Below are 13,705 nucleotides of genomic sequence, written 5' to 3'. Positions count from 1 at the left end.
ACATGTTTAATGTTATGTATTTTCTTCTATTTGATCTCAAAAAGCTCCTAAAACAGTCAGTGGTCCCTGTTGACCTCCCTTGGCTTTTATTACCGCTAATCATTTATTTAAGCTCAGTTTTTAAAACCTTAGGATGTAACTACAGCCCAGCCCATGCAGCAGTATATGAATGACTAACCTCGTATTGTGGATGGATTATCTCAGTTGTTCTCCTGGCTGAAGTTTGGTCCTTTTACAGCATCCTGCCATGCGATTACATTTGTTCCTGACCACCGAGAACACTCACGTTAACTTTTATCGAGTGGAAAAACAGTTAGCTTGTTTATATTATGCTAACATAGCTGTGTCGCAAGCGGTCACGTAGCACATCATTATATACCAGCTAGCCCAACTTCAGTAACCCTACAAACGTCACTGCTGTTTAGTTTTCTGTCTTCATTTATGCTGGAAGTGATAGCAGAGCTGTACGTTTGAATTTGTTTCCAAAACCCCGCAGTCAGGACATGCTATATTGTATTTAAATAGAAGCTAGCGAGCTAACTTCCTGCTAACTTCTAACTCCGTTAAATGTCATAAATTCCGTTTTCATGGATGCCTGGATGTTAAACTCAGTTGTTACACCTGGTAGAGCAGAACGCTGATCATTTTATTAAAGATGAAAGACTTTAGACAGTTTTTCAACTCTCAGTAATGCCACAGTGATCGTTTGATATATGGACCTGCAGCGGAGTTTAGGCCCAGACACGGCTAGTGACGTCAGACTGAACAACCGGATTCCTCGGACCCTCCAGCGGAGACAGGTGGCTGAACGGGCCCCTCGGACCCTCCAGCGGAGACAGGTGGCTGAACGGGCCCCTTGGACCCTCCAGCTGACGAGGCGTGAGGCTGAACGGGCTCCCCGGGCCCTCCAGCTGACGAGGCGTGAGGCTGAACCGGCTCCCCGGGCCCTCCAGCTGACGAGACGTGAGGCTGAACGGGCTCCCCGGGCCCTCCAGCTGACGAGACGTGAGGCTGAACCGGCTCCCCGGGCCCTCCAGCTGACGAGACGTGAGGCTGAACGGGCTCCTCGGGCCCTCCAGCTGACGAGGCGTGAGGCTGAACGGGCTCCCCGGGCCCTCCAGCTCACGTGGCGTGAGGCTGAACGGATGACCGAGGAGAGGAGCGACGGTGGCGTCGCTTCCTTTTAGACGAGGGAACAGGAACCGGTGGAGAAACGGAGACCTCCTCCTCATCCTCCGACCACACAGCCGCCAGAAAAAGGCAGGCGAACGGACAGGCGAACAAGGTCCCGGCTGGCGTGAGGAAGGGGAGGAAGCCTGCAGTGGCGATGAGGCAGAGTGTGCGTTGCCCTGCGGCAGCGGTGGGGAAGATGTAGTGAGGGAGAGAGCAAGCTCACTAGCCCTGACTTGCTCTCTCCAGGCAGTTATGGTGTTCCCCAACTCAGTGTCCTTAGCAAACTGCCTAAGCCGGGGATTATGCCGAATGATGACCTCCACCGCGCTCAGCCCCACTGCCATGGTCCTTAAATCCGAGGACTGGGCGATGCGGTCGAGCAGGCTCACCAGCCGCTCCATCTCGCCGCTGAACTCTGAGAAAAAGGAGTCTGCAGGGTCCATGTTCTGGTCGCGATCTTCTGTTAGGTGTGGCTGTGTGCAGACAGGAATAGGACCCAAGATAAGATAAGATAAGATTTATTAGTCCCACACGTGGGAAATTTGTTTTGTCACAGCAGGAAGTGGACAGTGCAAAAGTTATGAGGCAAAAATTAGAATACAATAAGAATAAATACAGTACACAACTGTACAGAATAGAATAAAATAAAATACTATATACAGTAGAATAAAATAAAATAAATATACAATAAGATAAAAATAGAATACAAATACAAATACTATATACAACTGAGTAAAAATACAACGATGACAGAAAGGATTATTGCACTTAGTATTATTGCATATGTATGGATGTGTGTGTTTGATCAGTTAAAGTCTTTATTATGGAGTCTGACAGCAGTGGGGAGGAAAGACCTGCGAAATCTCTCCGTCCCACACCGTGGGTGCCGCAGTCTCCCACTGAAGGAGCTGCTCAGTGCTGTCACAGTCTGCTGCATGGGGTGGGAGATGTTGTCCATCAGGGATGACAGCTTAGCCGCCGTTCTCCTGTCACTCACCACCTCCACTGGGTCCAGAGGGCATCCTAGAACAGAGCTGGCCCTTCGGATCACCCTGTTCAGTCTCTTCCTGTCCCCAGCAGAGATGCTGCCGCCCCAGCAGACCACACCATAAAAGATAGCAGAAGCCACAACAGAGTCATAGAATTTCTTCAGGAGTGGGCCCTCCACTCCAAACGACCTGAGTCTCCGCAGCAGGTACAGCCTGCTCTGCCCTTTCCTGTAGAGGGCGTCTGAGTAATGAGTCCAGTCCAGTCTATTGTTCAGATGAACACCAAGGTACCTGTAGCTGTCCACAGCCTCAATGTCCATACCTTGGATGTTCAGTGGTTGCAGTGGAGAATGCTTGTGCCTGCGGAAGTCTACCACCAGTTCCTTGGTTTTACTGGCGTTGATCTGGAGGTAGTTCAGCTGGCACCAGTCCACAAAGTCTTGGGTCAGACCTCTGTACTCCTTGTCGTCCCCATCAGTGATGAGGCCGACTATTGCAGAGTCATCAGAGAACTTCTGCAGGAAGCACTGGGTGGAATTGTGGGAGAAGTCTGCAGTGTAGATGGTGAAGAGGAACGGAGCCAGAACCGTTCCCTGTGGGGCCCCGTACTGCAGACGACCCTGTCCGACACACAGCCCTGAGTCCTCACATACTGTGGTCGGTCGGTGAGGTAGTCCAGGATCCAGGTAGTGAGGTGATGGTCCACTCCAGAGTTCTCCAGCTTGTCCTTTAGAACCGAGGGAAGAATGGTGTTGAAGGCACTGGAGAAATCAAAGAACATGATTCTCACAGTGCTTCCAGCGGTCTCCAGGTGAGCGAGGGAACGATGTAGGAGGTGAATGACGGCATCATCCGCTCCAATGCCAGGCTGGTAGGCAAACTGAAGTGGGTCCAGTGATGAGCTTATTAGGCGCCGAAGCTGAGCCAGGACCAACCGCTCCAGGGTCTTCATCAGGTGGGATGTCAGAGCCACCGGCCTGTAGCTGTTGAGGTCCTTGGGGCGTGAAGTCTTTGGCACTGGTACAACACAGGAGGTTTTCCAGAGCTGTGGAACTCTTCCCAACCTCAGGCTCAGGTTGAAGAGGTGCTCCATCACCCCACACAGTTGGTCCGCGCAGGACCTGACGACCCTCGAGCTGATGCCATCTGGACCCGCTGCCTTCTTGCCATTAATCCTCCTCAGTTCCCTCCTAACCTGGGTGGTTGAGAGAGACAGGCTGGAGCCTTGTGTTGAGTGTGTATTGGATGCTGTTGTTGGGGGTGGGGGGGAGTGAGCAGGGTGAATAGAGGAGGTGTGAAGTGTCTGAGGTGGAACAGCAGCAGTGGGGGTGGGTGAGTCTGCAGCCGATGTTGCAGACTGCCTCATGGCTGAGTCAAATCTGTTGAAGAAATGATTCAGTTCATTTGCCCAGCTCACATCCCTCCCAGGCAGAGAGTTCTGCTGTTTGTGGCCTGAGATGGTTCTGAGGCCTCTCCAGACTTCACCAACGTTGTTTTGCTGAAGCTGGTTCTCCATCTTCTGCCTGTAGCTCTCCTTCCCATTCCTTATCAGTCCCCTCAGCTCTCTCTGCACCCTTTTCAACTCCTCTTTGTCTCTGGAAAGACTCCGGAGACAGAACTTAAACCAAAACAGCTTTAATGCTGAACTCAAACATAACATAACTGGGGAAAAAGGTCAAAAATAAACTAACACCAGCGGATTGACAAAACACACAGCAAAATAAACGGTAGATCGCGACACAGACACAGAGAAACACAGGGCTTAAATACACAGAAGGAGCAATCAGGGAATGAGTAACAGGAGGGAAACACAGCTGGGGCAAATCAGAACTGACGAGACAAAAGGAAGCGTAAACTGAACACACTGAGATAAGACAGAGGCCTTCAAAGTAAAACAGGAAACACATAACACAGACTCACATGCAGGCACTACAGAGGGAACAGAGACGTGGGACCAGGGCAGACACAAACACTGACTGAACACGGGGATATAGGAACTAAGGATACATAGAGACGCGAACTAGACAAGGGGATACAGGTGATAGGGGAGACAGAGCAACTAGAGAAGACAGAGACATAAACCATAAGACAGAACTCAAAGAAACCAAAGACTAAAAAGTATAAATAATATAATAAACTCAAATACCCTGGGTCAACGACCCAGGCATCCTAACAATCTGAGTTCTGTGTGTACATTTACAAAGATGCTCTTTTTCAGCTTTTTATAATGACGTACTGATGACGTGTTTGAAGGGTTAGAAACAGGGTTGGTCAGCAGGCTCAGCACAGTCTAAAGTATTGTTTGTGCGTCAATGGTCATTAAGTTTCCATAGTAGAAACTCAGCTTTGCAAAATGAACCCTTTATTTATCTTATTGTGTTTTTCTTTGACACCAACAAATAATTGTATTGAATTATTATTATTATTATTATTATTTACACAAAACTATGATTTTCTGAGTTCTAACAAATATGCTTGGATATAATAATTATTTATTTCACATTTTTGTTCAGTTTTTTCATAATTAATATAATTATATTATATTAATATAATTAAATTCACAACTAAGCCTGCTGACAAACAAAACGTGACAGTTAGGCGTCCCAGGAAGAAACTGATACAAATGTAAGGAGACTTTCGTAAAACACTTTTTATTCATTTAAATTCAAATGTCAGTGACAGATGAGGAAGGAGATCCAGAAAGGAAAATTAAAATTACTTTAAGATGAAACAAATATTTTTCCTTCAAATAAAACATAAATAATATCTGTCCACATAATGTCACCACTTATTATACTGAATGATCCTGGCTGAAGCTAAAATCTGTGCAGCTTTAATAATAAAACAACAAAATGCCAAGTGGCCCAGCACATCATGCACTTAATCAGAACTGAACAGACCCAAACATTTCCCCAAAATCCCCACAAAAAATGATTTTTCTCCTCTTCCACTCAGTTGCTTTAAACTTCCAGACAGCAGGGGAGGGGATGGATGTGAACGATGGACTTTTTAGTCAGAACGGCTGCTGTGGCTATGTGTTGAAGCCCAGCTTCATGAGAGAGGCGGACGTAAGGTTTGACCCTGAGATGCCTCAGAAACGGGATCACTACCATCCTGTTGTCCTCACCGTACAGGTGAAAGAGAGATTTTTTATATATATTTTCATTAAAAAATCGATGGATCTCTTTAAAAGTGACGTCTTTACCACGCTGAACAAAATGTGTGTTTTCATTAAATGTAATGAAGGTGATCAGTGGTCAGCAGTTACCCAAAGTCAACATCAAAGAAGACTCTATAGTGGATCCTCTGGTCAGAGTGGAGGTCCATGGAGTTCCTATGGACCAGGCCAAGCAAGAGACGAGATATATTGAGAACAACGGTACATACTCACACTGACTTCAGTTTGATAAGGAGAGATCACTTGGAAGAATTGGACATCATTTATAGAGATAGAAAAGTTAGACTGCGATTACCCATCGTGGCAGAATGGAAACCCAGCCGTGGTAGGTTTAGGACCGGACCCCCCAGGAGCTCTGGCTGAGGTGTCTGAGGTGGAGATGGGGAAGAGGTGGGTCTTAAAGGGAGAATGACGGAGAGCACAGATTTAAACCGTGCAAAGCGGAGGCTGATTGGCTCAGATTAGACTAGTAATGATGTCAGCATTGACACTGACAGCGTGGTACAGCAGTAGTCATGTAAAGAACAGGAAAGCAGGTAGATGAGTGATTACAGGCCTTCTTTACTGCACTTATGTTTAAGCTTCATCAGAAACCATTTTAAATGTGATATATTAGACCCTGTCTGAGCGCTGGTGCTGAGCAGTTCATCCTTTTCACAGGGTTTAACCCCATGTGGTATGACACTCTGCATTTCACCATTCACACGCCTGAGCTGGCCATGGTGCGCTTTGTAGTGGAAGACTATGACAAGACATCTAAGAATGACTTTGTGGGCCAGTACACACTCCCTCTGAGCTGCATGCAGCAAGGTACGGATCAGTTTCTTCTTTAAACTTTGTCTTCATATTCACATTAACATTTAAAACAAATTTTTATTTGTATAGCGCCAAATCACAACAACAGTTGCCTCAAGGTGGTTAATATTGTGAGCTAGACCCTACAAGGCTATGTTGGGTCTGTGTTTCCACAAGCCCCGCTAATTCTAGAGACTTATTCATCATGAAGAAAACAAGACAGTCGATCGATCAAACACTTGCGCAAGGGAGGCCTCATCTGTGTCCACCACGAAAATGACCTCGACCACGACCTCCCTCGCTGCCCTTTTTATTGAGACACAGTTCACACAAAACATGTCAGAACAAAGCCACGCCCCCTTGGTTCTGAGACAAAGCATTTGTATGTATATGTGTGAACTTCTGTAAGAATGTGTGTGTGTGTGTGTGTGTGTGTGTGTGTGTGTGTGTGTGTTATGTGAGAATGTGTGTGTGTGTGTGTGTGTTATGTGAGAATGTGTGTGTGTGTGTGTGTGTGTGTGTGTGTGTGTGTTATGTGAGAATGTGTGTGTGTGTGTGTGTGTGTGTGTGTGTGTGTGTGTGTGTCAGACCTTCTGCTGACCAAAGGGTCGTAAACCCTGGAAGCTTACATCAAAAGAAACAGATCTTTCAGATAGGATGTATCTACAATAAAACCTCCCCAGCACAGAATGGTTGGAGAGGTGGTCAGGATCAAAGGAATGGCTTTGATCCTACTGCTTGAACTAACGCTGTACAAATTTAAGAAACACAATGGCAACATTCAACAATTAGACTTATCAGGATACAACCCCCCCCCCCCCCCATGTTCTCATTGGGTTTTCATGTGCTCCTCTTTGAGAGTCATCACCATTGCTAAGAAGCATCAAACACATTATATTCTTTATGCAAACTTACTGTTTGTGATCAGTGTTGCGGTCATTATTCAGAAGCGGTCATATATTACACACATTACACACACATTACATTTGTAATGGAGTACATTAATTAATTAGAGAAGAAAACAATGTTGAACTGCTACTTTGGCGTTTCTCTATAAAATAACCTGAAATGTCTCATAATTAGCATTTAACAATGTGAACCTGAGGCTACAGTTACACACCACATACACACATCCCTACGTGTGAGGACACACATGTGATCTTTCTCTTAGTATTTAGCCTGACGGCTCATCACTGCTTTTGTTACCTGTTGAAGTTTAGGATCTGGCTGCTGGGTTGGAGTCGCCATTCACTGAGCCAAGAACCCAGACTGATGTTAAAGCTAACCTAGTGTTAGCATGCTGTGCAGATGCTTGCAAAGAGAAGATTGTGTTAGCAACATAACGCATTTCTTTCTGTCCTGGATGCAGTTTGCACTTTACCATCGTGCTCTCGTCCTTTTGTGCAATAATAAGTAATTTCCATATCCACACTGTACACTGCACCACTATTTTCCTCCTCTGACACACAAATCAGCTGATTGTAGTGAGAGTGGAACAGATAAGTGGGATCAATAGGCAGGCAGACCAACGATTCCAAGGAACTGGACTACTGGGAACCAGTTTATTTTCCATTATACAATAAGAGTCTGAAAGATGTGGTGAAAACCCTCACTAGTAGAACCATAACATGACATTTGCAGTATTTTGTCTCTCATCTGTTGGCGTGTATAAATATACCTCGTTGCCTCCTAATTGTTTCCTCTTGTGTTCTTAGGTTATCGACACATTCACCTGTTATCCAAAGATGGGACCAGTATACCTCCCTCCTCCTTATTTGTTTACCTCAGGATCAAACATCTGGAATAGCTGTGGGATTCTTTCTTCATACTATAACATTAATCTGAAAACAGTTCCCACCTGATCCTGTTACATTCAGATCATTTTTTTAACAATCACTTTATTTAATGAAGCTGCACAAAATGTCAAAACATTCATGATGAGAAAAATATGAAGTTACAGGATTTTTGCATTATTCTTACTCTGTCATACTTTTAATGTTTGAAATAAAAAAAAATCTCAAAATATCGATTTTGTGCAGAATTTTTTTCTATGAACAAATATAAACATCGATATCATGAGAAATCATAGTTTCAGTGGTGGATCAGAACTATTTTGATGTAATAGTACTGTTGTACTGTTTGTTTTTGATCCTTCACTGGAGGAAACATTTCCAGTTCAACTTTAAATGGTCCTACGTTCATGTAATGATGTTGACCACATTATAAAATAGTTGATATGAAAGGAATCATGGATAATATGATGGCTTCACTTTATAGCTGCAGTTATTGTACTCGTGCTTTGATGAGATGAGAGAATACGTCCAAATCATAGAACCATTTGTATTTGTTGTCTTATTTGACATCACTGATACACTGCCCAGTGTGGGTCGTAGGGTTAGTAAGTAAATGTGCATATTTCTTCTTTGCTCCCTGCCCAACATTACTGCTCCTGTTGGGTGGACTGTGTGCACCTGCTGTACAGGTGAATGTGCTCCTTTCTATCAGTGCACTGTAGATTTTTACTTAGACAATCATGACTACTCTCCAGTCCTCAGGTTTAACTCTGGTCAAAGATCAGGACAAAATTATTCGCCCCCCTTTGAAAATTTCATTTTTTATATTATTTTAACGATTATTTTCCTACTGCTGTTATTTTACCATAGTTATATTTTTGTTACTGTATCGTTTTACTTTGCACACAGAAACAAAATTAGTTCACAAAAATAAAATCAAGTTTGCTTATTGCTGATAACAGGTATCTGCAGGTATTTGTTGTGTCTCACACACATCTCCTGAGTAATCCCAGCCCATTCTTCTTTGGTCAGTCATTGCACCAAAGAAGAATGGAAAGAACTTTTAACAGGAGGAAGAGTGAGGGAGGGACAGCCATCTGCCCTGACCGGTCTGGGGGGAGCGCAGGAAGACACAGTGTGAAGCAGAGCTAGAGTTTAATAATGACTGAATACAAAGTGGTGTATAAACACAGAGTGAAAAGAGGCTGATGAAGAAGTGCATCATGGGAAGCCCCCGGCAGCCTCGGCATATTGCAGCACAAGTAAACAAAGGATCAGGGTCATCGAGGATCCTTTGGGAGGCAGCGGCGAGAGAATCACTCTCTGCTCCTGAGCTGCAGTCACCCAGCTCCTACAGGGAGAGAAATAGGGAGGGACGACCTCCCCACACTAAACGACCACCCAGGCATAGTCTCACACACACACACACACACACACACACACACAAACGAATGACACAAGAACACACAAAGATATTTGAGACCGAGAGGTAGATCACTCCCATGGAGGGAGGGAATCAACCAGGAAACGGGTAACCCTGAACACCAAGGCCCCAGACTCCCCTGCAGCATCCACCAGCACCCCACACCACCCTAGACCTCTTTTATAGATGAAGAAACTCTTTCCTGGCTAAATGAAGATCTTCTGGGTTAGTCCAGCACCATTTCTTCTCCAGCTTACAGGTTACGTTTTTAAAGGTGCACATTTGTGAACAGGGAGTCAAGCACTTCTGAACGGAGGCTTTTCTTTCCAGACGGGCAACAATGTGCAGGGTCGTGTGCAGTGAGGATGTAACACTATGACCAATATAATCCACCTCTGTGGGAACAGAGTTTAACCAGCTGCTCTGTCTGTCACACTTTCAAATGACTGTTTTGGTAAATCACCAGAGGTGAAGGGAGCCACCAGGCTGAAGAAGGAGTCCTATCGGGCTTGGTTAGCCTGTGGGACTCCGGAGGCAGCTGACAGGTATCGACAGGCCAAGCGGAATGCGGCTCGGGCAGTGGCTGAAGCAAAAACTCGGGTGTGGGAGGAGTTCGGAGAGGCCATGGAAAAAGACTTTCGGACTGCCTCGAAGAGATTCTGGCAAACCGTCAGACGTCTCAGGAGGGGAAAGCGGTGCTCTACCTGCACTGTGTATAGTGCTGGCGGAGCGCTGCTGACTTCGACTGAGAAAATTGTCAGGCGGTGGAAGGAATACTTCGAGGACCTCCTTAATCCCACTGACACGTCTTCCGAGGAGGAAGCAGAGTCTGGGGATGAGGGGAATGACCCGCCAATTTCCGGGGGCGAGGTCACTGAGGCAGTTAAACAACTCCTTGGTGGCAGAGACCCTGGTGTTGATGAGGTCCGCCCCGAGTTCCTGAAGGCTCTGGACGTTGTAGGGCTGTCCTGGTTGACACGCCTCTGCAATGTTGCGTGGAGATCAGGGGCAGTACCTGTGGACTGGCAGACCGGGGTGGTGGTCCCCATCTTTAAGAAAGGGGACCGGAGGGTGTGTTCCAACTACAGGGGGATCACACTCCTCAGCCTCCCTGGGAAAGTCTATGCCAGGGTGCTGGAAAGGAGAGTTCGTCCGTTAGTCGAACCTCGGATACAGGAGGAACAATGCGGTTTTCGTCCTGGTCGCGGAACACTGGACCAGCTCTTTATCCTCTCGAGGATACTTGAGGGTGCATGGGAGTTTGCCCAACCAGTCTACATGTGTTTTGTGGACTTGGAGAAGGCATTCGACCGTGTCCCTCGGGGTGTCCTGTGTGAGGTGTTGCGGGAGTATGGGGTGTCTGGCCCATTGCTACGGGCCATTCGATCCCTATACAACCGTTGCAAGAGCTTGGTTCGCATTGCCGGCAATAAGTCGGACTCGTTCCCGGTGGGTGATGGGCTCCGCCAGGGCTGCCCTTTGTCTCCGGTTCTGTTCATAATTTTTATGGACAGGATTTCTAGGCGCAGCCAAGTGGCGGAGGGCTTTCGCTTTGGTGGCCTCAGAATCTCATCTCTGATTTTTGCAGATGATGTGGTTCTGTTGGCTTCATCGGGTGAGGGCCTCCAGCTCGCACTGGAACGGTTCGCAGCCGAGTGTGAAGCAGCGGGAATGAGGATCAGCACCTCCAAATCTGAGGCCATGGTTCTCAGCCGGAAAAGGGTGGAGTGCCCACTCCGGGTCGGGGATGAGTTCCTGCCCCAAGTGGAGGAGTTCAAGTATCTCGGGGTCTTGTTCGCGAGTGATGGGAGAAGGGAGCCGGAGATCGACAGACGGATTGGGGCTGCAGCTGCAGTAATGCGGACGCTGCACCGGTCCGTCGTGGTGAAGAGGGAGCTGAGTGTAAAAGCGAAGCTCTCAATTTACCGGTCGATCTACGTCCCTACCCTCACCTATGGCCACGAGCTGTGGGTAATGACCGAAAGAACGAGATCGCGGATACAAACGGCAGAAATGAGCTTCCTCCGAAGGGTGGCTGGCCTCTCCCTTAGAGATAGGGTGAGAAGTTCGGCCATCCGGGAGGGGCTCAGAGTAGAGCAGCTGCTGCTCCACATCGAAAGGAGCCAGCTGAGGTGGTTCGGGCATCTGACAAGGATGCCCCCTGGGCGCCTCCTGGGTGAGGTGTTCCAGGCATGTCCCACCGGGAGGAGGCCCCGGGGCAGACCCAGGACACGCTGGAGAGATTATATCTCTCGGCTGGCCTGGGAACGCCTTGGTATTCCCCCGGATAAGCTGGAGGAGGTGGCTGGGGAGAGGGAGGTCTGGGCCTCTTTGCTTAGGCTGCTGCCCCCGCGACCCGGCCCCGGACAAAGCGGATGAAGATGGATGGATGGATGGATGGATGTTTTGGTAAATCTATACGTAGGTTTGAAAGACTGCTGCTCCTCCTCCTTTTACAGCATATGTGCTTTAACTGATTCATCCTGGTGTAACCAGGTCTCTGTGAGGCAGAATACATCAATCATTCACTAACAGGTCATCAGAAGACAGAGACATGATGTTTAATTGTCCACATTTAACTGCTTCAGTCTTTGGTTCCCACGGGGTGTCATAAGCCCGAGTCAGCCGGCCTGCAGCCTGGTTCAGGTGCTCCTGTGTTTTCAACTTTTTTCTTACTTTCTTTATTGGTTTGTTTTGAATACTGTTCTCTCTCTAAATTGTGGTGATATTTTATGCTTGGATTGTTTGTGATCATTTTTGGTGGTCTGGGCCCAGACAGTCTCTGTGGGGATGGCAGGAGGCGAGAAGCTGAAAAGAGGTTTTGCATCTCTGCTTCCTGGTCTCAACTCTCAATAGTTTTTGGGGGGTTTAATAAGTTTCATCAGATTTCTAAACATCAAATGTTCTCCATCCAATCTTTCCTAATAAGAAGAATTATCTTTTCTTATTTAAGAAGACCGCCAATTGACACAAGTGGGTGTTGACGTGAATTCTGATTTTACTCGATCAGTTTCTGTCCTTAACCAGCAGTTTTGCTGGGTTTGGGTGATCATTGGCTTTGAGACTACAGTTCCTGAAGTCATTCAGTGTTGGCAGCTGTTCTGGAGTCTTTAGATACATCTCTCACTATTTATTTCCCCTACTTCTGCCAGGCTTGTTCTTAATTGTGTGGCTTCCTTTGAGCATCTCAATGATACTTATCAGTTCAGCTCTTGACACTTGGAGACATTGCAATACTTTTGTGTATCCATCTGCATGTTCATATTTCTTTTTCTAAGCAAGAGCAAATACAAAACCTGAGCGAGGTTGTTGTGTGTGTGTGTGGATAATAGCAAACACTGAAATACATTTTTTGCACGCAACAATGAATTTTGTTCACTCAGCTTGTCTTCGCTCAAAATAAATTTCTCCTCAAAACGCAGCACTTGTACTTGCAAATTCTTTTCACGTGCGCTCAGAGTAGTAACACAAAAATAACACCATAGGCCAGTATGTCCCAGGCTAACACACAGACAACCATTCACACCTGCCATTGATTTGGAATCACTCATAAATGTGGATGCATGTGTTTGACTGCGGGTGGAAGCTGAAGAGAGCATCTGCTCATGATAAACTGATTATTATGTTATTATATGTTGTAAAGTTGAATATTTTACTTTACACCTATTACTGAAATGCGTGTTCTTAATGTTTTGTCCCCAGTGCCAACATACAAATGTTTAGGAAGACACTTTGTGTAAGTAAAAGCTTTATAACAGCAGAATCATAGCAGAGCTGATCCCGTTAGAAATGCTTCTTATAAAGTAAACGAGTCATTATAAAAAACCTGCTGAATTATTTTATTTTCTATTGACAACAGTAAGTGACTAGACTGAGTTGGTAAAGCTTTGTACTGTCCCACTGTGAACCAGCTGGAGGCTGGAAATGAAGAAGCATGAGCACACCTCCCAACACGGCTGCTTGTGTGCATTTCCCCCACATCCAGCTGCACGAGTTTCTCAGAAAAGTCAAAATGATTGTAGACGATTTGCTTGAGTTCTTATTATCCAGCTGTGTTTCACCATGTCTGTGTTTGTTTACACAGGCACATAATGTACAGTGTAGCACACTAGTGCTGAAAAGACTGGTTATTTTTTATTGCTAAATCCAGCAACAAATAAACATCATTTTCACGTAATGATGGAACTATTTTATCTTTCATTTTCTTGCATGCTGATGATCTTATTACCTATTAATCCAAGTCTGGGGCATTCTGTTCGGCCCAGAGGAAATATCACCCTGACTTTAACTATGATGTGTAAGTATGTTTGCAAAATCCCTTCTGGTCTCTACTTGTTATTCTCAATAACTCACT

At 46.0% G+C, this 13,705-nt stretch overlaps 1 protein-coding gene across 2 annotated transcripts in view; it reads left to right on the top strand.

Moving 5' to 3' along the window:
- Nucleotides 1-8,117, top strand: part of plcd4a (phospholipase C, delta 4a) — a 59,276-nt gene extending 51,159 nt beyond the window's left edge. For both annotated transcript variants that reach the window (XM_085450008.1, XM_085450007.1), the window contains 4 exons: nucleotides 5,118-5,296; nucleotides 5,409-5,541; nucleotides 6,001-6,150; nucleotides 7,851-8,117. In XM_085450008.1, the coding sequence (XP_085306134.1) occupies nucleotides 5,118-5,296; nucleotides 5,409-5,541; nucleotides 6,001-6,150; nucleotides 7,851-7,942 (554 nt within the window). In that variant the 3' untranslated portion in view covers nucleotides 7,943-8,117. The remainder of the gene's footprint in view (nucleotides 1-5,117; nucleotides 5,297-5,408; nucleotides 5,542-6,000; nucleotides 6,151-7,850) is intronic.
- Nucleotides 8,118-13,705: the final 5,588 nt, after the last annotated feature.

Source organism: Copadichromis virginalis, linkage group LG23 (assembly GCF_057382275.1).
Source record: "Copadichromis virginalis isolate Kocher_CV1m ecotype Utaka linkage group LG23, C_Virginalis_male_GT1.1, whole genome shotgun sequence".
Taxonomy (NCBI): Eukaryota; Metazoa; Chordata; class Actinopteri; order Cichliformes; family Cichlidae; genus Copadichromis; species Copadichromis virginalis.
The sequence above is the reverse complement of the archived record's forward strand: the minus strand, read 5'-3'. Positions and strand labels throughout refer to the sequence as shown.